General features: G+C 47.4%; 2 protein-coding genes across 4 annotated transcripts in view; one reads left to right on the top strand and one right to left on the bottom strand.

Moving 5' to 3' along the window:
* Positions 1–120: 120 nt before the first annotated feature.
* On the top strand, positions 121–18470 carry CSRP3 (cysteine and glycine rich protein 3). The gene is made up of 6 exons (XM_037150578.2): positions 121–239; positions 9238–9377; positions 13484–13652; positions 15281–15413; positions 16534–16627; positions 18320–18470. The coding sequence occupies exons 2-6, from the start codon at positions 9266–9268 to the stop codon at positions 18394–18396; spliced, it is 585 nt and encodes a 194-aa protein (XP_037006473.1). The 5' UTR covers positions 121–239; positions 9238–9265; the 3' UTR covers positions 18397–18470.
* The window catches only part of ZDHHC13 (zinc finger DHHC-type palmitoyltransferase 13), a 53581-nt gene continuing 43403 nt past the window's right edge, over positions 17131–27308 (bottom strand). For 2 of the 3 annotated variants that reach the window (XM_053673093.1, XM_053673094.1), the window contains one exon: positions 19513–26109. In XM_053673093.1, the coding sequence (XP_053529068.1) occupies positions 25971–26109 (139 nt within the window). In that variant the 3' untranslated portion in view covers positions 19513–25970. Of the gene's footprint in view, positions 19171–19512; positions 26110–27308 lie in introns of those variants that run through there. The other variant, XM_053673092.1, reaches the window with a different exon arrangement.

The raw sequence follows: 27308 nt of genomic DNA, 5'->3' as shown, positions 1-27308 counted from the left end.
AAGATATTGTTCTCCAAGGGCCCCACAGCTGGCGTGGGGGGAACAAAACTCAGGGCTTTGGTCACGGGCTATTTTCAGCCTCTGATAGCAGTTGTGTTACTCATGTCTCATTCCCCCTCTCCCCCCAGCCTCCCTCCTGCCCTTCCCTCTGCAGGCCAAGGCTGGTGACCGCCTCCATATATTTAAAGAGGACGATAGCCCCCCTGACTCAGTTGCGCTGACAGAGACCTCAGGGGCAGGTAAGTGGGGCAGACAAGTGCTTGGGGTGGAGGTGGGCTGCGGGTTTGGTGGCTGGTCGGGACCGTGACAGGTCCCATAGAGTAAGGATGTGTTTTCTGACCCAGGCACTAGCCACTCCAGGTCTGTGTGAGGAGACACTCGACTCTGGTGTGAATCTAACAGTTGTTCAGAAAATTCCTAAAAAGGGCAATTAACATTTGGGGGCTTAAGAGAACCTCATAGACAGGGAAATGGGTGAGGTGTTCTTTTCAGTCTAAAACTGCTTTCATGGTGGAAATGTGTTTCCTGTTGTCCCAGTCAAAAGCCCTGGATTCTAATCCTAGAACCACATAATGAATGGACGTGTGACTTTGAGAAGTTCCTGCCCTCAGGGCCTCGGTTTCCTCTGCAAGGGTCAATATGGATGTGGTGACATTTTCCTAAACTGTCAGGTACCGTGCAGTTAGAAAGTGGTAACAGATATGATACAGCAGGAGCCAGCTTTCCAGTGCACAAAATACAAGGGATGGTGTGGTCCCCGAGGTGTGGGTGAGGGGCTGAGATTTCTGTACTTCACCACACCCTGTCTCCCATATAGGAAATAGCGACACTTGTTGGTTTAATGCAGATTTCATATCCCAAGGATGTTCAGCAACAGGCTTGCCTTTAAACATTTTAAATAAACCAAAACAGTATCTGAAACAGACATTGGTATGTTGAAAATCCATTAAAAGCTCTGCGTTGTAGGGGGATAATTCCTAGCTAGGGGTGAGGGGCTGACAACCAGTGTCATCTCCGGTGTCAAGAATGTTTTCATTTCTTCTCTTTCCTTTTCTTTCCTCTCTCTCTCTCCCTCTCCCACCTCCTCTTAAATTCCAGTGAATGACAGGCGTGAGTGTGGCTGAGAACTGAGAATGGTTCTAAGTGGCGGTCTGAGTGGAAAGGCTCCCCCCAAAACAGAGCCGCGCTCTCCAGGTTCTGTCTCCATCCCTGAGCTGGGGCAGCGACTCCCCCAGGAGGGAGAAGTTGGTGAACCAGTCGGGAGAAACCTTGTCTCTCTGGGGTACAATTCAGTGCAATCTGATGAGCTGCTGCTGACCATGACCTTGTGCCGGGGTTGGGGGGGCATAGAGTAGCATGGATGCAGGGAAGGGTGGGCATGAGCAGCAGGAAAGGGTGGAGAAATAGGGAGAGCCCATGTCCTCAGTTTACTTTTGGGGCTGAATCTCAGTGTTGGATACATCCCATACACCACAATGTATGTAAAATGGGTTTATGACCCAGAAAACGTAAGGACTCCTCTGGCTTGGCTTTGGTCCCCTTCTGATCAACTCTGTCATTAAATGGACCCTGGCTGTTGGCAGGGAGGACAGCTGGTTCCTAGGGCTTGGTGTCTTCTCCAGCCCAGGCAGACAGGTGTGGCCCATACACACACGCCATTCATTAGAGAGAAGGGAGGCAATCCTGACCATCACTTCTCTGAGTTTCCATTTTCTGGGCAGTAAAATTAAGCTGAGGCCATCTATCCCAAAGGGATTTGTGAAAATCAAAGAGACAGGGTATAGTAAAGCACTTTGCAAAACTTAATAATGTTACACGAATTTGTGAAGCCTTTGAGGAAAGGCACAGGGCCAACCCTGATGGGCCATGGCAGGATGTCCCGCTAGGCACACGTGTGATGACAAGTCCAGAGGTCAGAGTAGATGACAAGCTGACCGGGAGTTAGAAGATGAATTTGGTTACAGAAGGACCCAGACTAGGAATACAGTGCACAGGAAATACACCTCCTGAGGCAGGCAGGTTTCCAACTGCAATCCGACCGCTCAGATCTCCGGGAATACCGCATTCAGGGTGGGGCCTCCTGGCCAAAGAGAAATGTGATTCTTCACCATGAAAAGTACAGTGACTCACTGCAGTGAAGAAAAGCAGGGAGGCAACGGTTGTCTTAAAGGCCACAGAGGATGGAAGACTTTTCTGAGCCTCATCATGGGAAAGGGTTGATTATGATATGATGGCTGTTTACTGCTCTGTTTACTGTGCGAGCACAACAATATTAGCTTGTTTAACTGTCCCAAAGAATCCCTGAGAGAACTTCAGAGGAAGAAACAAAACTTCAATGAAGCAATGAATTACTCAGGGTCGCACGGCCAGAAAGTGGCAGAGCCAGTGTGACGTGGTCTTTAAAAACAAATCGCAAAGGTCCGCACAGAACAAAGTGAGTTTCTGAGAGTAAACGTTGGCCACACTTCAGAGACAATTTCAGAAAAGGTGTAATATGACCCTCGGGTTGCAGCCTCAGTGTAATGCGCAGGCATGTCTTTCGTGTCTAAGTTTTAAAGGGACGCCAGCCAACACCCGGGTTTATTTCTGTGCTGGGAACAAGCGATCTGTGCTTCCCAGGCTTTGCGAAAGGGCCTCTTCACAAAGGACTTCATGTATCTCTCTGTTTAGAAGCTTAGGAGGGAGCTATTGACCTTGAGTGTCCTACGAATGGGAGTTGAAGGGCACTGTCTCCCTGGGCCGCAGGGAGGGATTCTGCCTGGGTTCGCTGCTTCCCTTCAAAGCACAGGTCACCAGGGAGGTCAGATGGTGTTAGGCATCAGAGCTGCCAAAGCAGGAAAGTGGCTGTCCCAGGGCACAGGCTTAGGACCTTGCCTGACATGCCGTCTCTGGCACCAGGCACTCTGGGCCCCCCAAGGGGGCTGACGCTTCCCCTGGCTCGGCTGCGTCTGTTCCTGGGTGCAGCGCACTCTGAAGGCTGGTTCAGAGTTTGAACCAGAAGGGCCATGGAGCTGAAGTGAGAAGAAACTTGCTTGTTTTAAGAAAATGGATTTAAATACTACAGATGTGATAATAATAATAATAATAATAATGCAACACAAATTATCAAATACCCACTATGTACTAAGGATTTGTACATAGCATCTTTGCTATTATTATCTTATTTAACCTGAAAACAGCCTTCTAAGACAAGGATTCTCATTTTATCTTTACATGCATGAGGACCCCAGGCTCAGGGATTCTGAGCAATTTGCCCAAGGTCCAACAGATGGTGTGGTTTGAACTCAGGCCTGGTTCTTTCCAAACCCCACATTTTCCCACTGTGCAACCTCATCTTCCTCCTCCTCCTCAGATTAGGAGCACACAGAAAAGGCAGTGTTGAGAGGGGATGCAACGGGGCAGCATTTCTGCAAAGCGAGGCTCCAGTCACTCTTCAGATCCCTGAGTCTGTCTCAGGGACCCTTCCCTCCAAGGGAAGGGACTGCACTGCAGCCCTTGGCTGCCCGTCCCAGCCTAGGCAAAGCCCATAGTGAGAAGGAACACCTCTTCAGCTCTAAAGGAGCCCTTTCCTTGTTTGAATAGCACTGACTCTTAGAAAGTTCTTTATTTTCCTGAATTGAATTTAGCCTCCCTGTTACTCCCACCCACAGGCACTCTGTCCCAGGGAGAGACGATGAGTTGATCATATCCCAATTCCCATCAACTGGGGGGAGCTGCCCCTTGTTCCCTCTCCGGTATGTTGTAAGCAGGGATGGGGGATACAGAACCAGCTTAACTGGGGTCTGAATTGCAGCTCTGCCACTTACCTCCTGTGTGACCTCAGACGAGTCACTTAAGCTCTGAGTTTCAGCTTTATTTATGTGCATAATGAGGATAATAAAATTAGCTCTGTAGGGTTGTTGTACCAAAGGTACTTTATATGAAACCACCAATACGCAGTTAATAATAAGTAGTGGTTAAGGTAAGAACACAGCTCTGGGGTCAGAGAGGCCCAAGTTTCAGTTGGCCAGGTGACCTTGGGCAATGTAATTTCCTGCAGACTGCATTTCCCCATCTCTAAAGTAAATTTTGTAACATCGTCTACCTTGAAGGGCTGCTGTGCAGATTAAATGAGATATGACACAGTATCCGGCCCAAGGGCTGGTCTCCAGACACATATTAGCTTCAATAATAATGTTATTATGTTAGTAACAATTATAATTATCGCTTAGATTCAAGATATAAGTTTCTCTGATCCAAAATCTTTGTAACAGCCAGTATAGGCAATTTAACTCACCATAGGAGGATCAGACATCTAATAGGACAACTAAATGAACCACACCTGAACTCAAACTGGCATTTTTCGCTTGAGGACTCTGCTCAATCAGGGCCTGCGTTTCCTACCCAGGTACTTTAAGGGACGAAGAAGCAGAATCACTCAGCACCCATCGTATCTACCCCACCGCTTTTCCCACAGATCACCTTTTACCTCGGTAGCTGGTAGTCTGAAAACAAAACAAAGTGTTGGATTGGAAACAATGTGCCAAAGATACACAGTGGGGTTTTCTTTCAAAAATTCACACTGATGCATGAAAACTTAGTGTTATTGCAGAACTGATGAGCTCTTACATTTTACAATACTCTACAGTTTGCAAAGTGGTTTGATGTACATTCATGTTGCTACAATCCTGCCAGCAACAGTGAAACAGAGGGGACTATTATGCCCATTTTAGAACAGATATTGAAGTTCAGAGAGCTTGAAGAACCTTCCCACATCATATAGCTTCGAAGAGGCAAGACAGAACTAGGACTCGCTTTCACATTCCACCCAGCGCTTCCCCCAGACCCCACTACAACACATTCCCTGGTATCATCTCCTCCATGGTGTTATTCATTAGGCAGTCTGTACACGTCGTCTCTCACTGGGACCTGGGTACCCGGAAGCCTGGAGTCCACCCTGCCCCTAGCTGATGTAGCAGAGCCCTCCCTGCATTCGGTCTCATCCTCATAAATCTTGGACTGTCCTAGATTTCAATCCTGAGCAATGACTTCGTCTGTGATAATGCAGCCATCTCCCAAATTGGTCCAGAAAATGTGATGGAGATTGTGACCCAGGGGACAAATGGAGCTGAGTGACAGGCAAGCCTATATTTGGTGTCCCACCTTCAACGATCCTCCTCAGTGCCAGGCAACACTGATAAACAAATGGCCCATCCTTTGGTATCTCGCCAGGGTAAGCTCACACAGTGGGTCTGGCTAGGGCAGCACTGAGGCATAGGAATTCTGAAGTAGTGCAGGAGGCTAAAAAGGTTATGCATGTAAGCCAGGACCTAAACATGCTCTTGAATCATAGCAACTCACTTGGTTCACAGGCCTGCGCTCAATCCACTGAGCTACACCAGCCAGGGCCTCTATTTGAATTCCCTGATAAAGGGTATGGTTCTATTTGAATACCCTGATAAAGGAGGTAATAATGTCTTGCCTTTAAAAAGTTTCTCAATAAGAGCATCCTTACCCCTGGTTCTGTTTTCCATGGTTTTAGTTAGGGGCAGTCAACCTCGGTCCAAAAATATTAAATGGAAAATTCCAGAAGTAAACAATGCATAGGTTTTAAATTGCATGCCATTCTGAGTAGTGTGATAAAATTACATAGCTCTGAGTAGTATGAAGAAATCTTCAGTTATGTCTCACCCAGGACATGACTCTCACCTAGGATGTGAATCTCGTTTTCACATGGTATATGTCCCCCACTCACCGCCAGCTACCCACTTAGCAGCCAAGTTGGTTTTCAGATCAACTGTTGTGGTATCCCAGTGCTTGTGGTCAAGTCACCCTTATTTTTACATGATAATGGCCCCAAAGAGCAAAAGTAGTGATACTGGCAAGTCAGATACGCCAAAGAGAAGCCTAAAGTGCTTCCTTGCGTGGATGTACAGCCATGCAGTGCTTCCTCTAAGTGAAACTGCATGTCTCGGGTTCGCTCCTGCGCGTGGTTTCAGGTTTTCCTGGGAGTCTTAGGATACATCCCCAGCATATAAGTGGGGGGCCACTGCACCGCTTTACATTGCATCACATTCCCATGACTTTCACAATGATCCTGTGAGGAAAGTGCAGTCGATTGCGTTATCGCTATTTTCCACCCACATTCAAGGTCACAAGGTCAGGGTTAGAACCTGTGTCTTCCATTCAGGATGCTTCACTACACTCTTCGCCTTTTGGCTTTTGAGCATTGGAAGAAAAAAAAAATCACAGCTATCTTTTGTGTTTGGCCTCCACAGCTATAAATCCATCTCTAGAAATGGAACTGAGCACCTATCTAATAGAATGTTCACAGATTTCTATTTTTGGGTTTCAAGTCTTGATATATAGGTGTCAGATATTTATGATCATTTTTAAAAACCCGTGCTAGGATATGTTACTTTGTGAAGAAGTTATTATCTACAATCTTATCCTCACAATGAAAGAGATCGTGTGTAGGCAGCTGCTGACTATACACACCCCTGAGACGCATGCCTCTCTCCCACTAACTTGCAGGACATGCCCATGAAATCTCCACTGGAGACCTGAAATGAGAAGTTTGACCTAGGGTTGTTTTCATGAAAATGTCCACATCATCAATGTCATAAGTGTCACTGTCACATTCCTGGACATGTATTACATTTCTCCTCTATTTTATATTATGTTGAAACTTTGGATCAAGATGAACACAAGTAAAATTATGTGATTCTATTCTCTTCTGGAGAACATGTCATTTTTAATATGAGAAAGATGGCTCCTAGAGAAGGGAGCTGGCTCAGAAAATACTCCCGAATGGCTATTTATGCCTCACCTTGTTTGTAAATGAGGGGGGCTGGTCAATCTTCAAAATCTATTTCAATGCTAAAAGTCCTAAAAATTAATTTCCGCTCCTTTAGGAAATATTAAGGCCTCTCTGCCTTTCTGTAGGCAATTTTCCCTGCCTAAGTGTTCCTCCCACTTTTCTCTACGTGGTGAACTCTTAGTCACCCCTCGAAACCCCATCTGGATGTGCCATCTTTTGTGATCCTCCAACAACTCACTGCTTTCATCCCCAGTGTAAAAGTGGGTTTGCAATGTAAATGCAAACTCCCTCCTTTGAGTCTGCAAGCGCTTCTCTCAAGACTGTTCCCTGGTGCAGAGTATTCTGCTTCCTGCCTATTTTCCTCAGTAGAATGTGGGCTCTTCAGTTCTAGAGAACACAAATCACTCATTTTTATGCTTTCCTCCACTTGATCCTTCACCAGTACCTGGCGCAGTGCTTGGCATAGTAAGGTAGTAAATGCATGGTGAATGAATGAATTCATGGATGAATGAATGAATGAATGAATGCAGGCTTGATCTCAAAGATTTCAACTCAAAGTCCATTACTCGCTTCTGCTATAGTAAATAACTTGAGTATACAAATAGAAACACTAAATGTTTCTTTTTTAAAAAGTTATTTTTGTCCTGGCTGGTGCGGCTCAGTGGATTGAGTGCTGGCCTGCAAATCAGCATTGCCGGTTTGATTCCCAGTCAGAGCACATGCCTGGGTTGCAGGCCAGGTCCGCAGGAGGGGTGCACAAGAGGCAACCACACATTGATGTTTCTCTCCCTCACTTCCTCACCTCCCTTCTCTCTAAAAATAAATAAAATCTTTTTAAAAAGTTATTTTATACAATTTTATCAAATTAAAGGAGCCTGCTTCTATGAGAGGAAGGATAGGATGTTCCTGGCTAACCATGCACAGTTTTGCAAGTGGGAAAAGCTCCTTGCAGGGACATTTAGATAGGGATGACCCCTTCAGTCCTCGTATCAGGTTCAGTGGTCTGTTTGCTATTTACCTTCTGTTTCTTAGCAAAACTGTCTTTGTTGTGAGGCTGGGATACACATTCCTGGCCAGTGCCCAGGAGGGCTTAGTGGTAATCACCAACTATTATAAGAAGGCAAATTGCTTCCCAGAAGGGAAAAAGAAGGTCAGAAGCAGCTGCTTGGAATGACCTGATAGTGCTTGGTGTCCATGACAAGATGACACACCAGGCTTCTTAGGAACCAAAGGACCCCAGGGAACTTTGCCCTCCACCCCCCTGCCCTGGGGCTGGGGGAATTGCAGAAATTTTACCAAGAATTGATGACTTATTTTAGTGCTCTGGGAAAACTGAAAACTGGATCCATACTTACATGCAGACACAGGAAGAAAGAGAAAATATTTTTGATGCTCCCTCTTGTCTAGTATCTCTTGAGCTTAACTCTCTAGTGAGGAGACAATGATGGGCCTGGGCTGTGGGCATCAATCAGCAGCTCCTTGCAGCAGAATGTGCTCAAAGGTGTGAGAAGACGCATGGCGTCATCACCTGGCTCCTGTGATCACACCGGGCCCTGTGAACTCTGTCCAGTGCCTTCCTGCACCTCACGCCATGTGGTCCTCTAAAGAGCCCTGTGAAGCAGCAAGAAAAGAATGACTCTCTTTACAGTATAGCTGGGAAGGCAGAGGTACGCGAAGCTCCACAGCTCATCTCGATGCACACAGCAAGCTGTGGGTAGCCCCAAATGCAGAAGGCAGGTTTCCAGACCACTGATCTAGAGTCGTGCCAATGTGGCTTATTGCCTGAGCAATAATATGTCTTAAAAAGGGAATTAACAAATAGAAGGAAGAAATCTGAGTTGAATATTTTATATACTGTATATTTCTATCAGCAAGATTAGCTAAGGCTTTGCTACCCAAAGGGTGGTCCACATTAGCACTGCCAGGAGTCTGTTAGAAATGCAGAACTTCCTGCCTCCCTCCAGATCTACCAAACCAGAACCTGCATGTTATTAGCAAAACTCAAGGTGCATAGAGAAGCACCAAACTAGGTAAGAAGATAAGACCATTTCATTGGGTTATTGCCACTCTGATGGAATGATATTTAAACGCTTAGATGGAAAAATAATAATACTTAGTATTTGCATATAATTTTACATGCACAAAATTAGCTAATCCACCCCTTCCAAGAACCCTGTGGGGTCCAGAGGGGCAGGTGCTTTTGAAATTTAACAGAAGATGAAACTGAGTCCCCAGGTAGTAAAGTAACGTGCTCAGAGCCTTATTCAATGCCTTGCAACTTGCACATAGTATTTGTTGAATGAACAAATGAACAAATGAATGAATGAATGACCAAACAAGCTGGGGCAGGATCCAGGTCCTCAGACCACTGCCCTACCAGTAATTGGTTCACTGCTGAGGCCACCTAAATTTGCGGTATTTGCTTTATATCCTGTTAGACTTGACCTTTGTCAGAAAGTCTTCGAGATGCCGAACTGGGGTGGAGGAGCAAAATGCGGAGCCTGCGAAAAGACAGTCTACCACGCAGAAGAAATCCAGTGCAATGGAAGGAGCTTCCACAAGACCTGCTTCCACTGCAGTGAGTTGGGTGAACAGCATGAAGGCCCCTTGGCATCCAGAGGGCATTTCAAAGTTCACACTTGCTGCAGACACCTGTCTGTCAGTGGTCCTCAGAGTGTGGTCCCGAGACCAGCAGGATCAGCATCCCCTGGGAATGGGCGGATCCCACCTTGGCCAGGGAGGGTGCTCTCGGGAGCACTCTCTCTCCAACCACTTGCCCAGCTCAGAGGCCATTTCCCTGCAGCTCAATGTCAGAACGAGCTGGCCTGCCACTGCTCTCAGTGGTGAAAACCTGAACCCAGAGGCAATATTTAAAAAGCGTGACTTGGAGAAGACACTATTACTTATCTGGAACCAGGATGGATTTGGCTCTTGGTGTCTTTTGCACTGGCCAGCTGTCACGGGAGTCAGCTGCAACAGGCTTTTTCCAAAGAAAGAACCTGTATCAGACAGAGAAATGCATGCCAATTCTGTTTAAGAGTCAGAAAATGAAGAGGTTCAGGGCCTGGGCACCAGTCATTTGCCAAAGGGAACGTTTCCCATCACCTGCCAGGCACAGCCGCATGAATGTTGAAATTGGGGCAATTTTAAGATGCTGTGGTTCACCTGGAGTCCAGCTCAGCCCAGCTCTTGTGACCTGGGACAAGGTGTTTCTCATCTCTGAGCCCAGGTCCCAAGCACCTGTAGCTGAACCAGGAATAGAATGTATTTTTTCAGACTCCCAGTCTAGACTCTTCGACGAGTGCATTCTAGAATTTCTTAGTAGGCAGCCCTGTTTTTTTGGCCACTTACTTTCTTTCTTCCCTCCAGTAGATCTGGCCCAAGGGTTGGCTCCACTGGACGTTTGGCAGAGCCCCTCCCCACAGAGTCCCCCACCCCACCTCCACGCCTCAGCCTGGAGACCACAAGGCATCACACTGCCCCAAACGGTTTCAAACAGAACTTCAAAGGCTGGGCTCCATCTCTTAGGGTAGGAGACGCTCTATCCTTTGGCTGCCAGAAATAGTAACATTTCATCTGCTGCAGGCTTATCCCCCCCAACAGCAAACATAAATATCATCGAAGAACAGGGGAAAATACTGTTCTGAGTGATTGGGTGGCAAGTTTACTAATGCTTTGGGTTTTAATAATTCGTAATTGTTTCTAAGTCACTGGACACACCCATCTGATTCATTATTATTATTACAGCTATCCACCCAGAAGCCATTACCAAAGAGAGTTTTATCCCACAATCCTCCAGCTCTTGTCCAAAAACAGCCAGTTTTCTTTATAAAGGTGGGGGCAGGGGTGAGGAATATTGGCAAGAACCCTGGAATTAGAGTAAAGATGCTAGGGTTTGAGTCTCTGCTCTGCCATAGACTGTGAGACCTTGGGCAGGTCATTTCTCTGTCAAGCCTCCGTTTCCCCATCTATAAAATGTCGGGAGGGTCATACCTACCACACAGGTGGTTACGAAAAGAAGACTGGAGTTCTCGATGTGGAAATCCAGCCTTCTAGGCCTTTATTCTCCTTCAGTCGGCTTTGATGCCTGAGTGGGAAGAGAAAACGGCAGTGAAGCTGTCTGTGGTTTAAGGGGCATCTTGTCTTCCCCGGTCGGCAGGAGGACGGAGCCACGGCAGAAGGGCTCCGGGCATTTGGTGGTACATTCCTTTAACCCTTCGATGCTTTCCTTAGAACTCATAAGTGGAATGGGGAAATGAGCAGTACAAGTTTCTCACGTGGTAGACAGAAAGATCCTAGAAAGGAACACGCTTTTCATATTATCATCACAAGACTTGCCTACCCACAGGCGACCCTGTAATTGCCGGACATGGGGTTCAGAGAGGCACGGCCTACCTCAGCCTGTCCCCCTCAACACGTTTGCCTAACTTCTAGACAGATCTTAATCCTCCTTACTAGCACATCCAAAAGAAACATAACACATGTGCAAATTTAAATTTTCCAGTAACTGTATTTTTAAAAAGTACAAAGAAACAGGTGAAATTAATTTTAAAACATTTTATTTTACCTAGTATATAAAAAGCATAATTTGAACATACATCAATATACAAATTATTCACAAAATATCATATATTCTTATTTGGTTTGTATCGAGCACTTGAAAACAGAGTGCAGCGTGGCAGGCGAGAGGTGACAGTGCTGGACAGTGCAGACTCTCCTGAGCCTGTGCACGGAGCTGGTCAGAGTCTGGGAGTGGCTGTGGACTCGGCCAGGGCATGACGGCGCCTAGGCAGTCCTGGAGTGATGGGAATGGCCACCGGAGTAGGAGTCGAGGGCTCTGAGACCAGTCGTGGCTCCACAGGGTCCTGTCATATAATCGTGGACAAGTCACTGGTTTTCATTCCCACGTGCGTGTGCACATCCATCCGTCCATCCATCCATCCATCGTTCATTCAACAAATGTTTACAGGGGACCGATTCAGGGCCAGACTCCACACTCTGCTCCGAGGGTAGTAAGATAAAAATCTTGCCCTTAAGGAACTCAGACTCTAGAACACCAAGACATACTTGAAAAGTTGAAGGTTGGTGACTGAGATTGACAAGGGTAGAGGTAGGTGTCTACCTCTCTCTTCCCCAAAATTACTCCTCATGAAAAGGGTTTCCCTTGCTTTCAAGGCCTTATAAAGTCTTCCATGCTATAAGACAGTTTCTCAGTTACTTTATTATTCATTTATTTCTTAAACATTCTTACGGAATTTTTAATGCCCTGACATTGACAGAACTGTTTCGTGAGCTTCCACACGCCAGTTCCCCCACCGCACAGCCACCAGCCTGTGGCCAGTCCTCCTCACATGCCTCCTTATTGTCTACTCCCACCCTCATATCCAATCCCTTTCTTTTTTAAACTAAAATACTGTTTGAGGAAGGCCTATGAGCCTGAAACAAATTCATTCAATGCTGACTTGCTTCTAGAGGTCACTTGATGGAACTGGTTAAAATTTAAAAAGGGGGGCAAACAAAATGAATGCACATGTATTCTTACTCCCGGGGCTGTGACCGCACTATAATAAGCACTGAGCAGCACCATGAACAACCTTCGAAGATTATTGTTACCAAGCAATTCAGCAAGTTATCAAGCTGTGGAAATCCTACATGTTCTTTCAAAGCTGCCCTGATGTTATGTTCATAGGGACTTCTGGTTGAGACACGACTTCTGGGTGACAGCTTCCAACTCAGGGGACAACAGGCTGCAGCGACGAGCTGCTCGGGAGCTGGGCCAGCTGCCTCAGACAGACACTGGTGATGCTGAAGACGCAGAGGCAGAGTTTGGATACAGCCATTTCCCGAATTTGTGTGGGATTAGAAAAAATAACACCTCCAAGTTAATGTGATTTATATTATTAAATTAAATATATACGTAGGGATTTGACACTGTCATTTACATCCTTAAAGGTGTTTCTTTTAAATTGGCAAAATAACTCTTGCCATACATCTTCTCCTTGGAAAAATGACGGCTTGTCCTACACACTTGACATCAAGGGGACACTTTAGGTAGCATACGGTGATGGGGAGTTGAGCCAATGGAAGCCTGAGGGTCTCCGAGGCAGGTCTACCCTCTTCACTACCTCCTGGCTTCCAGAACGGGATCAAAAGGAGCCTCCGTGGTAACTGCCTCCTTGAACAGCACAGTGCCCTTCCAAGGTCATGATAAGTATAGAAACTGCTCAGTCTTGATTCTGACGTGATTGAGAAAAAAATATGTTCCTCTCCTGCCTCGGCTCCCTGCCCTCAACTCTCTCTCTCTCTCTCTCTCTCTCTCTCTCTCACACACACACACACACACACACACACACTTCCTTGATGTCATTTAGGGTGAGTCTCACTGGAATTTAGGTTCTTCCGATTCTGAGACAATATTCTTAGCTGGTCCGAGACCTGGCTCCATCCAGTTCCACCCCTTTCTGGCTGGGCACCACTGGGTTACTTCCCTTCTCTGTGCCGCAGTTGCCTTATCTGAGCAGTGAGGACCGCCTTGGAATCTGCAGCCCAGGGCAGATGGATGCACTGGTCAGGAACCAAAGTAGTGTTCTTGGCCGAGGGCCTCTTGGCCCTGAGCATGGCATTGGAGGGGCAGGGAATGGGAGGAATGTAACCCCAACCTTCTGACCTTCCTTTCTCTGGCAGTGGCCTGCAGGAAAGCTCTGGACAGCACCACGGTCGCAGCTCACGAGTCGGAGATCTACTGTAAGGTCTGCTACGGGCGCAGGTACGGCCCCAAGGGCATTGGGTTCGGACAAGGCGCCGGCTGCCTCAGCACGGACACGGGCGAACACCTGGGCCTCCAGTTCCAAGAGTGAGTCACTGTCCCGCTTCTCGCAGCCCCGCACAGCCCCAGTTATCGGGGCAGCCCGGTCTGTTCCCATAGCAACGTTTTCTGGAAGCAGAAAGAACGGACTTTATTGTTGACCTGCCAGCAATAGGAATATTCAGTCTGATCAAGTTTTAACAATGTGTCATCTCTCCAAAGTCTCTCTTTAAATTATCTGCCTTTCTAAAGGGCAATTACTTTTATACCACGGCCCTTGGTCTGCATGTCAAGAGAAAACGCAGAAAGTACAGATGTTCCATTGTCTGACCTTTGCAAAACTCTGTGGAGTCTCTTCTCTTCCCTTTGAGCCCTTCTGTGTAAATCACATAAATACACAGGGAAGCAATGGCCGTTTGCTTTGAGCTAGCCACTAAAGGCTTTCTTCCCTTGGGTTCTGGGATGACTCATGTCCACAGGGGGAGTGCCTCTGCGGGGATGGGCTGGATGTGTGTCAGGAGTAAACAGTTACATCTGTTCTGTGGGTCTCCCTGGATGTCCGTTGCCAACGCAGTGCCGAAGTTTCCCTCTGAAAATTCCCCCGAAGATTGCACTGTGCCTCCTCCATTTACCAGGCTGTCCTACCAGCCTTGATGATCACACCAGACTCCAGCCCAGAACTGAGCACAGACTGACAGCCACTCACCTGCAGCTGCTGTCTGGCCAGCTGGTGTCCAGCTCCGCTCTGAGGTGGGACTGGGCAGAAAGGCCCAGCCCAGTGGAGGCAGTGTCCCAGGGAGGGCCTGTCCTGTGGAGCAGTGAGACTGTCTGAAGGGTCATCTGCTCCCTCCCAAAAAGAGGAGCCCTGGAAAAGTGCAAGGATGTGTGATTAGCCATTTTAATTTTTCCCGTGACCTGATCCCAACTGCACACTCTGTTTAAAGAAGCCGACACCAACCGCAGTCTCCGCTGTGCGTTAACCGACGCTCACTCCCCTATGTTAGGGCTTTCTTACAGTGCTGCACATGGACGGACAAGAGTCTGGAGACCTCAGTTTCATCCCGTCTCCACTGGTTATGAGCTGCTTGACCTTGGGAAGCTGCGCCTCCCACCCTCACTTCCTCCAACTAGTCCTGCCTACTTTAGAGGTTATGGTGAGACTTGAGCAGTAAATGGACAAGCAAACACTGAAAGATGTGGGAACACAGGGACTGTTACTGTGCCTCTGTCTTGGACACTGCTCACAGGGGGCAAGGGATGCATCAGCTCGTGATCGTTCAGTGTCAGCTGTCCAGATCCCATCTTGTCCTGTAACATGTTCATGGCTCATGCCAGGAAGCAGGTCGGTGGAGCACAGCATGGCGCAGAAACATCTACCCGGTCACCACAATGGCAACACAATGTCAGTCACACACGCTAACACACATGGACACGAGTGCTTTATGGTAGAAAGGAAGGGTTTACATCTTACTACGTGCCAGGCAGGCACTGCTTTACTTATGTCACCTCCTTTAACCATCTCAACAACTCTGGGAGGAAGGTGCCATGATGATCCCCCTTTTCCCGATGAGGCATCTGAGGCACAGAGAAGTTAGGCAACTTGCTTAAGGTCACACAGCTAGTACTACCTGCCAAAGCAGGTCTATAGGTTTCATTCATTTGTCTGTTCCCCTCAGATCCCCAAAGACAGCACGATCAGCCACCACCAGCAACCCTTCCAAGTTCACTGCGAAGTTCGGAGAGTCAGAGAAGTGCCCTCGATGTGGAAAGTCAGTCTATGCTGCGGAGAAGGTGATGGGAGGTGGCAAGGTAAGGACCTCTACGTGAGCCAGGCGGGAGTTGCTTATCTCCACCAGGTCGGCTGGGAGAGGTGAGAGAAGGAAGTAGGGACTGGGAGTGGGAGCCAGAGCCTTCGTTCTCATTAGCTCCGAGGGATCACTTTAGGAGCCACCCATCCTCACCCAGTTTCCCAGGCTGTGACTGTTGCCTCAGAGTCCTTGGAAACTAGAACTGGTGAATTTGAGCAACAAGCACTAGCCCACTAGCTAATCGGAAGCCCATTAGGCATCCGGTAAAAGCCCTGGAGATAAAGATGCACAAGGCCGCTGACCTGCAGAGTCCGCAGTCCTTTCAGAAAGGCGTCAACCCTGAGAGCCTTCCAGAAAGGTGTCACCACTGCATAACTCAGTCTGCTGCTGGCATCCCCACCGACGGGTAGAGCAAACACCTCGAAGCAGCCAGGAGCAGCTCACAGTGTCCTGGCAATGGGGAGAGTCCTCAAACGACTGTGACAGTAATGGGCAGGTGCTCCACAAGCCCCCTTCTCAGGCCCGAAGCCAGGGTATTCACCACAGGATGTGGGTCTGACGAAAAGAAAAAAAATCCTGCTTATACTGAATAAGGGGCAGAGGGCCATGGCAAGTGGGACCGACCTCAAATATCAGGACGGCGTCCACCCCAGGACACATGAGAGCCCCTGGACCGTGCCTGGTAGATGGGCAGATGTGTGGGAGGCAGGCGATCCTCCGGATGGTCCCAGCCACGCACTCTTTTCTACCAGAAATACGGAGCTAAAATGAGGGTGAGCTAATTGCATAACTGCCCCATTCACTTTTTTCTTCTTTAACTATGTATTCAACATGTTCCCCACTGTCCCAAGTCCAAGTTCCCCTCTCCAGTTCATTCCTTGGTTTTCTACTCTGTTCTGAAGGAATACATATGGAAATCACATCACTCAGTTTATTTCTAGGGGTTCTGAGAATTGTTGGCCAAGTCCACAGTATCTTATTTTCTTCAGCTCCCTGGAGGAATTATTCTGGGAGCCAATTAACACGCCTTTATATGTGGCTGGTCAGGGCAGTGACCATGAAAACAGAGCATGCTGCTGCCCACCACACTGTGTAACTCTCCTGTTCTCCTGTGCTCTCAGCCTTGGCACAAGACCTGTTTTCGCTGCGCCATCTGTGGGAAGAGTCTAGAGTCCACCAACGTCACTGACAAAGATGGGGAACTCTATTGCAAAGGTGAGCGGTTCCGGAGACTCTCTGGAGATGCTGTTTCCTGAGGAGGGTCCTTAGGAGAAGCTGTGTCCATGTGGACAGGCCTGCGCCTGCCAGGAGGCACGGCTGCTCAGTTGAGCATGGTCTGGGCTCTCAGGATGGGGCGCAAAACCACCTTAGGAAAAGAAAGTCCCTGCCTGACCCTGCTCTGGGCTTCTCCGCTGGAGCATGTCGGGGAACGATGTTTGCAAATGCTCAGTGGTTCAGGGCAGCTGGGTGCCTCATGGGGAAAGAAGATGAGGAGGAAGCAGTCTGATTCTGCTCTGGAAGAGATCATAGGCCTGGACAAACAACATCACATCTTCCTCTGAAAACCCGAAAGGCCTCTGTCTGCCTGAGTGGCAGCTAGGGGTGACTGGGGAGGATGAACTCAGCCTGGCCCCTCTAGTTCAAGACATATATCCCTCCTCCCCTTCCCCCTCCACTGCTCTCTCCCTCTTTTCTTCCTGACGTTACCGTTACTGATGTTGCACACCCTTTACTAATAGAGATAGAATCAACAAGTGGGTCTTCCTCCTGGTCCTCCCAGCCCTGCCCTAGCTGCCTCCATGATCCCTTCATTTCGTGGGGAGGTAGCAGAGCCATAGCGCTTTCCTGATGCTACAAAAGGAAGGGGGTGATGCAGCCTCAACCCCAGAGCCTCTCCTAGGCCTATTGTTTCTCAGCGGGTGGGGGGGGTCCCCCGCCCTCTCACTTAATGGTGATGCCTCAAGATCTCCAGGTGGGATGAGAGGAACACTGAGCGGGGCCAGAGGGAGGGGGGACATTCCTCACCAAGACTGGAGGTTGCCAAAACTTTTCCCGTGATGAGTGATACACGGGGGTTGCCTTCTCCTGGCAGTAGAAAACGCAAGACTGTCCTTAGCACTCAGAGGCCAAAAACACCTAAAATGTTTCTGTAAGCAGCAGGGAGAGCAACATTAGACCAATCATTGCTTGTCCAAGTGAAAAAGCCCTAGCAGCAGACTATACATGATGCAGTAGCGTACGAAGAGGCAAGTGACCAGCGCGGGGTGTTAGGGAAGACTTCCTAGAGGACAAGCTTCCCCTGGACCTTGAAGAATGAATGGGGGTTGGGGAGGGGGCATTCCGGGAACAGGAAGCAGAGGGTGCAAAGGCCCGAAGGTGGGGGCATCCCACTATGTGCCCGGAGAGGCGGGGGGCAGGCAAGGCTGGGCAGGAGCCAGATGATGTCGACTCAAATGAGGAAATGTCAGTGAACACAGTGAGGCGCAAAGAACTCTACAGTGGTACCTTGGTACGTGTTGTTAACTCATTCCAGAACTCCGAGTGCCAAAACCGATGAGTGCCAAATGATGGAGCCTTTTCCCTTGCGGGCAGCACAGTGACTCATACGAGTTATAGCCAGTTGTGAGGAGTCCCAAGTGAGTGCCTCGTGCTGAAACATGTTTTTTTTTTTCTGTCAAAATGCACCGAGTACAGGGTTTGACAAATTTTGAAGCCCACAAGTACCGAGGTATGACTGTAAACTACTTTTACGCTAAAATGAAGTGTTCCAATTACTTACAAATTATCTTATAAATACATTCATCAAAAGGATGCATCTCAAGGTGAAGGAACTGTATCGACAGAAGGGACTGAAATAATGGTGCTAACCAACCCATTCTCTCTCCTCTCTCCTGTTTTCTTTCACAGTCTGCTATGCCAAAAACTTTGGCCCTACAGGCATTGGGTTTGGAGGCCTCACACAGCAAACGGAGAAGAAAGAGTGAACAGTGCGTCCGTTCTCAGGTCTTTCGTCAGCCTGAGACATTTTCCACGTGACCCTGACCCATGGACACCTGTCCCCAGGCATCTTCTTGTTGGTAGCTGGACAGTATTTCTCTTCAGAAGTGATCACAGTCCTTCTAACCCAAGGTTGGAAGAGATCTTTGGAAGAAAATTATTAAGAGTTTAATCTGTAACAAGTGTTTTATTATTGATGATACCGGGGACGGGAGAGGCAATAAACGCTTTATCAGTACCTTGAATGCCTGGAGTTTTTCTTTCAAACAGAGGAAAGTTTTCAAAAATGGAAACATAGTTTGAAAAACTTGCTGCAAAGAATATAAGACATTTTGGTGTCAAGCGGGGAAGGAATGAGGACATGGGAACAAAGGAAAGCAATCTTCCCAAATCCGTCGGCTGAGCAGACAGAAAAACGGGGGTCCGGGTGGAAACAGACAACATGATAGCACATTCAAGAAGGAAAATCGAAACGAAGAAAACTGCTGAGGAGTGGATCCTTTTGTCCCTCTACAGGCTTTGCAACGCGACGCATCCTGTGGAAATTCAGAAAAGGCACTGAAGTGTGGCGTTGACTCGTGTCGCCAATGATAAGAGGATGATTTTCTTTTATTCTGGAACAATTCCCGAGGGTTCAGCAATTTTCTGAAAACTTCCCTTACATCCCATTGCCAGGCTGGCAAATGAAAAGCAGCCAATTAAGAACGTCTGTCCAGCTTCCACTTTAAACACCACAGCTTTTTCCCCACCATCATGCAATTCTGAATTATTTGAAGTAAATAGAAAACAAAGGGAAAGTTATTGTTTAAAAACCATGAAGCACTCCACAAAACCCCAGGCTTTTCGAGGCTCCAAGCCCCGAGCACCCTTTCTTTCAAATGGGCATTTACTCAGGGCTCTTCCAGGCCGTCGTGGTCAAGGCCCTGCACCGATTTTATTAGTTATTTATTTATTTTTTGATATTCCAAATGCAGTTGCGCCTGATCATTTTTTTTCTCTTGGATTGGCTTTAACAGATTGGTTCAGAGAGAAAAAGAACAGCTAGCAAAGGCTGTGTCCCATCCCACTTTCAAAGGGGAAATGCAGATGTGAGCTTTACTTACCGAGACTTGCACCGGGTGACTTAGCCGCTGGGCTCCGCCGGAGCAGCCGGAGGGTGTACATTTTACATTCTCTGGGGATGGAAGCATAGGGCAATGTATTTTTAATTTGTGCACTTGTTAGTTTTTTTTTTTTAATCAGAGTGGTATAAGAGATCCCATCATTGTCAATTGAATAATTAATACCAGGGATCAACTGAACCAACTAAATCTAGTCCCCTTCAACCTGCACCGACTTCGAAAGCAACATACAACCCTGGTTCTTTGGGAAGAAGTCCCTACACTGGAGACTTCCAGGCTTGCAAAGGGGTAAGGCGCATGTGGGATGGGACTGCCAGACGATGCCGCCTTCTCCTCTGCCACCACACGTCAGTGACTAGCCCCACCAGCCGTCCACCCAGGGGACCGAAGCTAGAACCTGCAGTCATCCTTAGCTTTGCCCTCTCCCTCACCCCTCCCGGCCTCACTCCCTGAGCCTCCCTGATTCTGACTCCGCAGTGTCTCTAGAACACATCCTCTCTGTTCTTATTCTTTGGTATGTACTCTACACTCCCCTGCTAGGGCTTCCATAACGAAGTACAGGGATTGGATATCTCACACGACAGAAATGACGTTTTTGCAGTTTCGGCAGCCAGAAGTCTGAGCTCAAGGTGGCGGCAGAGCTGGTTTCTTCTGAGGCCTCTCTCCTTGGAGTGTGGTTGACTGCCTTCTCCCGGAGTCTTCCTGTAGTCTTCTCTGTGTGTCTGTGTGTCCTAATAGTGTTTTCTTCTAAGGACACCAGTCATGTTGGATTAGGGAGCACTCGAATGACCTTATTCTAATCTAATCATTTCTGTAAAGACCCTATCTCCAAACAGTCACATTCTGAGGTCCTAGGAGTTAGGACTTCAACATATAAATTGGGGGGGATACATAACAGCCCATAACAGCATGTCCTATAAGGACCTTCATGAATTGGACTTGAACTTATCCCTTCAACCGAGTTTTAGACAATCTCTTCCATATAAGCTCCACCTACACTTGAAGCTTTCCAAATATGCCAAGTGCCCTCATGCCGTTGCTTTGCCGCTGCTATTCTTTTTGCCTGGAAATGTCTGGAAGATGGAACCCCTCCATCCTGACCCTCTCACCTAGCTCCTTAGCCTGGCGAACTCGAGTCACAGGTCCAAACGGCATTTCCTCTGCAAAATCTTTGCTGAACTGCCTGAGAATTAATCCACGGCTGCGTTCCCACAGCCAGGGTAGAACACGGCACTCGTTGCATTGAGATTTTGAATTCCCACCTGCCTGCCACCTTGTTAGAATGTGGCACACTTGCCTTCACAGTGCTCAACAAATAGCAGGCACTTAACCAACCTTTGTTGAGGGAGTGAAGTGGAAGAGAGTGTCGGCAGGACTAAATGCAAATTCTGCACGGATTTCAAAGAAAAGTCTATTATCTAGGGGAGTGAAGGAGCATGGGGAGGAAAAAACAAAACAAAGAAAGAACCTTAATGCGGTCCTGCAGTCTTCATGTTTCTCCTCTGCCTCAGGGGCACGGCTCCAACCACGTCTCCCACGCTCCCCGCCACAGACCGGGACGCGGGACTCAGTCAGCCAACGGAGGTCGTCCCTCCAAGTCCTCTGGGAGAGTCTCCGTTCTCTCCATGTCAGTGAATGTAGCGGGCCCAGGGGACCCCGAGGCCCTAGGAAATGGCGGAGCCACCGGGTTTGAAAGGAGCTTGGGGCCCTGCATGGAAGAACACCTGCTAACAGCGAGATGGACTGACACAAGAGGAGAAACATGCCTCGCGCTGTGTGAAGCCACTGAGATTTAGGGGATGTGTAGCACAGCGCTAGCTCCTGGGCCAACACTCACCTGAAACACTGGATGTGTTACGGCTGAGATATTCCACTTCTCACTGTTTGGTGCCCGTCCATTTGGTCCAGTCCATTTACATCAAAATTTTGTAAAAATGATTCAGTTGTCTCATGTCTTAGGTGACTATACAGATATTTGAGGAAAGACATTAAGTCACAGCAAGAGAGCCTAATAGTCGCATTCCTCTGGGCCTGAATAACGTGACTGGGTTTGTCTTAGCTTTAAAACAGGACAGAAACAACATCTCTATTCATCCTCAAGGTGTGGCCTTCTCTCCTTTCAGAGCCAAACTGTATGCAAGACTAGAATCCATTTACCCCTTAGTATCTCAGCATCTGGCTTCTGATTGCCTTCCTCGCTGCCACCCCACCCCACCCCACCCCCTAAATCATAAGCCCCCCGTCTTGCTTCAGTTGTTTTTCTCACTTCTCCTTCGCTCCTGACCACTGACTGCTTCCTCTTTGACATGAATTCTTCTTCTTGAATCCCAGCACTGTAATTTCTTGATTATCCTCTTACCCAACCTCCTCCCAGTCCTCTCCTCCTCCCTCTCCATATTTCTTAAATCCATATTCCATAAGCTCACATGCCTCTCTTTTCCTCTCTCTCACACTTTTCTTTAATCCTCCCCTGAGGATGTCGGTTTTTATTGATTTTAGAGAGAAAGGGAGAGGAACATAGATGTGAGCAACACTGATGGATTGCCTTCCGTTCACACCCCGACCAGGGATCAAACCCGAAACCTAGGCATGTGCCCTGACTAGGAATCAAACCCATAAACTCTTGGTACACGGGACAACTTTCCAACCAACTGCGCTGCCCGGCCAGGGCTCACACTTTGTTCTGTTTTCACCAACTGTTGCCTTTGGTCTCTTTCGAAGTGATGTTTTCATTTCAGGAAGGAAGCTCCCCTTTGATTTTCATCTCATTTTTTTTTACCTCTCTCCTGCGATGATCTCATCCACCTGTGCAGGTGCCTCTGCGCTCTTTCCAGCTGCGTCCTCGACTTTTCCACTGTATATCTTACGAGTACCTCGAACAATAGGCCCCAACCACCAAACTCATCACTAGCCTCGCCACTGTTTTCCTTCCTTCTCTCCCTCACTGCGCTCAGCACCTCAAAGTCATCTTTGATTCCTCCTCCTCCTCCTCTTCCCCCACACTCGGCCGGTGATCTGGGCCTGCCAGATCGCACTTTGGTCTTCACTACTTCTTGCCTAGCCCATTATTAAAAGTTTATCTCTAACACCCTCTATCTGTCAGGGCCCAGTCAGAAAAACAGAAACCACATGAATTTTTTTTTTACATAAACAAAATAATAGAGGGAGTTGGCCAAACAGCTGCTAATATTTCTGGAAATGTAAAGAACACTCTGACTTAACACAGAGATAAAGCAGGAAGCAGCTACCACCGCTGGGGCAGGGAGAGACCAGATGGGGGTACCCTAACTTGGATGCCTGACTCGAGGTCCCCCTGGGACTAGGAATCAGACCTCTGAGGAAAAAGCCTTGCCTGGTTACTGCTGGTGCTTCTAAGGTGCAAAATGGAGCTGCTCTGGGGCAAACACTAGGCACTGATTCCAAATGTCACTGTCAGGGTGAGGGGCCACTGAGAGCAATAGCTACCAAGGACCAAGGAGTAACTTCCTCCTCCCCTCTTTCTTCCTTCCGGTCTACTGGCGGAAGGTCGTAGAAAGTCAGCTGGCAAGGAGACAGTTTTCAGAATCCTGGCCCCAGAACACACAATGCAGAAGATGAAAGGGTGAATTTGGCACATTCCCCTACCATTAGTTTCTCTCTCTCGTTTTCCAAAGATTTGAATAATCAACATTTATTAAATTCTTACTCTGTGCCAGTTACCATTCTAAGTACTGTATATATATTAACACTTTTAATCCTCTTAACAACATTTTGAGGTCTATACCATTATTATCCCCATAATACAAATGAGGAAACTGAGGCACCAGGAAGTCAAGTCATTTGCCCAAAGAGTAAAAGTACCTTGTAAGTGGTAGATACAGAATTCAAACTCAAGGTGTCTAAGCTATAAAACACTGATTCTCAAACTGTTTTTTTAAACTTTACACTGTGTACCTTTGAGAAAAGCCAAAAATAGAATGGTAGAGGTAAGATTTCCTAGGCAAAAATGATTCCCAAACCATAGCATGTACACATAAGAATTACGTGGGGAACCTGAAGGCAATGTGGATTCCAGAATTCACTCCTCAGACACTGATCTGGAAGGTCTGGGATGAGGAATTCAAACTTGAAGCACACGATCCTGGACTCCTGGATGCCACCCCGCATGCCCCACCCCACCCTGGCCTGCGATTCTAATGTAAACTGTCTACAGACCACAAGTGGAGAGCTTGGTAGGGGTTGGTGAGAGAGGAGGAGAAAATGTAACTTGAAAAATCCATCTGACCCTCTCCCAGCAGAGAATCAGTCTTCAAATACAACTCTGATCACATTACGTTCTACTTTAAAAGCCTTCAATTCATTCCACATTAACTCAAATATATCTCGAACACATACTAAGTGCTAGGCAATATTCTAGGTCTTGGGATACACCAGTGAATGAAACGAAGCTCCCTTGTGGACCTTATAGTCTAAGGGTTGGACAGGAAGACAGCATACAGTAGACATAACATATTATACAATGTTAGAAGGTGGTAAGTGCTATAGGAAAAAAAAATAAAGAGAAGAGTCCAAGAGGCGGACATTACAAATTATAAAATGTTAGTGAGCACAGGCCTCTTTGAAAAACTGACATGTAAAATATGCTGGGAAGCAAGGCACTGGCCCCTATGGATATGGGGCCGGGATTCCAGGCACAGAGAACAGGCAGGCAGAGGCCTGAGGCAAAAGCATGCCTGGCAGGTGTGTGGGGTCAACATGGGGCTGCAGGAGTAGCAGCCAGAGCCCATAGGGCCCTGTCAGCTGCGGTCAGGGCTTTGGCTCCTCTTTGGGTAAAACAAGGAGCCAGCGGAAGAAGGTTCCACGCTGAGGAGTGACGTGATTCAACTTGTCTTTTGCAAGGATCACTTGGACTCCTTAGAGCCCAGTAAGGCTGGAGGGAGACAAAACAAGAAAACTGTGGTAAGTCGCAGACCAGAGGTGATGGGAGCTGGCACCCATAGCGGTGAAGGGGGCCCAAAGCCTGCAATGCTGGGTATATTCTAGAGAGAGCCAGGGTTTCTTACAGAAGTGAATCTTGGGTATTATGAGACAGAGGGCGATTCAGGAAAAGACACTAAGGTTTTGGCCTGAGTAAATGAAAGGATGGCGCTTCTGATCAAGATATGAAGAAGACTGAGGGTCAGGAACAGAGTTGTTCACTTTTCATTTATTTTAGAATGTATTAGATGTTTCCATCTATTTTTAAAATCTATATGTGTGTGGTAGGGGGAGAAGATAGGGTAAACTCAGAAGTGCAGCTTCAATTCTGGACATGTTAAGTCTAAGCTACATATTAGACATCTAAATGAGGAAGGAAAGGAGGAAGGCCAGAGCTGGAAAAAGTCCTTCTGTCCCCCAGCTGAGATTCGGTCTCCAAACCCCATTCTGGTCGGATCACGTCCTGCACTGATTCAACACATTCACGCAGTTATTGAGCACATAGGTGCCAGGCAGTATTCTAGGGGATCGGGACTCTGGAGTGACGCTCGCCCCACTCTGCAGGTACGTGACCTTGGAGAAGGCACAGACTTCTTCAGATTCTCATCTGCTGAGCGTGGTTCGAGAACGACGCTGGGTCAGGGTGTGCCTGGTAAGCCAAACGAGGCTCTGTTCCTCTGGGCCTCCTAGATTTCCCCCCAAGAGCAAGGGGAACCTAAGGAAGGGTTTTCCGGCAGGAAAGGGACCTGCCCAAGGGCATGAGTATATACCTCTCTGAGAGTCGAAGTTCAATTAGCATTTCCTCCAGAATAAATTGGCAATTATAATCACAACAGTCTAATATTTAGGGGGGTACTAGGTAAAAATAATAATTAACCTTTAAGAATTATGTTCAATTTTCTCAGTAAGATGGAAAACTAAATTAAATTCTGCTTATTGTTCTTAGCAGCGCTTTCAACTCAGGACTGGAATCCTGGGTCAGTTTGTCTTGCATATACACCTTTCCTCAATTTAACATTCTAAAAGTGTTAAGTCTCAGAAACTACACAACTACAAAAAAAATTTTATTAAGTGTGAAAGCAAAACAGTATTATCTATTTAAATATTTTTACACATTTATAGATAAAACAAAGACAAATAATTTATCAAAAATTACAAGTTGAAAGAACAGTACTATTTTGAAACAGCCAATAAAGTATCTGAAAATACCACATTTTATCCATAATTAGTGAATATTATTACCCCTGCCCCCCAAAGTAACTTGCATCTGCAAAAAAATATAAAAATTTTTTTTAGATGTTTGCCAAGACTGCTCTGGCTAAATCTAAAAAAGTATAATGCCTTTATCAAGAACTGTTTTCACCAAATGACTTTAAAAACCACCTGTGTTTTCCTTTGGGCTTAGGTGAACTCTGTATCTTCATTTTTACACCAGGGCGTGAACGCAAACACAAACCAATTGGAGAGCGTGGAGTTGCTTTGCTTCACACGGAGCGAAGCACTTTCTCCTTGGCCGGGTGGAAGACCATGGTGTACTGGGCCGTCCAGTCCACAGTGGAGGGCTTCACCAAGCCAAAGCAGCCACACTGGAAGAAATCCGCGAGGTTCCGTGTGAAGCCCAGGCTGCCGAGACAGGAAGAGGACACGTCTCAATACATTTCCTCCGGAGCCCTTGACAAACGCGCACTCACACCAGAAACATTCACTGAGATTCTACAATGTGCAATGCCCTTTGAAGACCCTACAGGAATCCAGAGGTGAATCAGTTCCTGGGCTTATGGGACCTTAACAATAAAGCCCAGTGCCACTTCTGGAACTTCAAATCCCTAATTTGGAGAGTCTCTGGCTTTTGCCCAGCAACTAAGTAACTTCATTTTGGCCCTTGCACTCACTGGCATGGTCAATGCCATCAATCAGTTTCTTTCCTTCCATCCCCACTGCCCCTACTCAGACTTTATCTCAAAGGCCAGATAGGCCAGAAAAAAATACAGTGAACAAGTTTTTTCCTAAACCTTCTATGCAGCTCTCTGAATGATGCCCATCTCAGTTCCTTCCAATTCATCTTATACACTGGAAATTGTCTTGCCCTCCAAAACTCTGATGTGTTCATAGCCCTTTACCTCCCAACCAAAAGCCTTTAAAGACACCCCTCTTCCCAAAAGCTCAACTGCAATTCTTCATCTTTGTATTTCGGGCCCCACCTGTTGGGAAGTGACATGCCTGGTTTCAGAAATTGTAATCCCCTGTGGCTAAAGCTGAGTAAAGGACATTGGGACCATAAGCCACTTAGGAAACAAAGCTTATCTTCCTTGTAGGGGCACCACCTCTGCTCCCTTTCTCTTCACCCTGCTTGGCTCCAGCAGATGACTGGTTAGCCAATGACAGGTAAAATTCCTCAAGGGAGGGACAACCTAAGACAGGCATGATCATGGGGGGGGCCCAGGGAAGGACTTGGGGGACTATAGCAAAAGGGGGTGATGGACCAGAGCTCTCCCCTCAGCTTTGACATAGTCTGAGTCCTCATTCTGTCTGCAAGAAGTCTCCTAAGCTCTTGGCTGCCTTACTTCCCCTGCCTGACTTAAGCCTGAAATAATGCTGGAGGTGGGTGTGGCCCAGTGCTGAAAAGGGCAGGTTCCCCTGGGTGAACAGGCCTAAGAAAGAATGCATAAAATCCTATGGAAACCTACTTTGCTAATACCCTCAATTTAAATGATAAGGGTCCAAGCCTGAAATGAGTTAGTTCCCCAAAGTTTTATGGCCCTTTAACTATCTGACCCTGACTCAGAATAAGCCCTCAGAGTTCTCTGAATGTCATCTATTGT

The sequence above is a fragment of the Artibeus jamaicensis genome, unplaced genomic scaffold (genome assembly GCF_021234435.1).
Source record: "Artibeus jamaicensis isolate MK-2021 breed Jamaican fruit bat unplaced genomic scaffold, CSHL_Jam_final contig_797, whole genome shotgun sequence".
NCBI classification, from domain to species: Eukaryota; Metazoa; Chordata; class Mammalia; order Chiroptera; family Phyllostomidae; genus Artibeus; species Artibeus jamaicensis.
The sequence above is the reverse complement of the archived record's forward strand: the minus strand, read 5'-3'. Positions and strand labels throughout refer to the sequence as shown.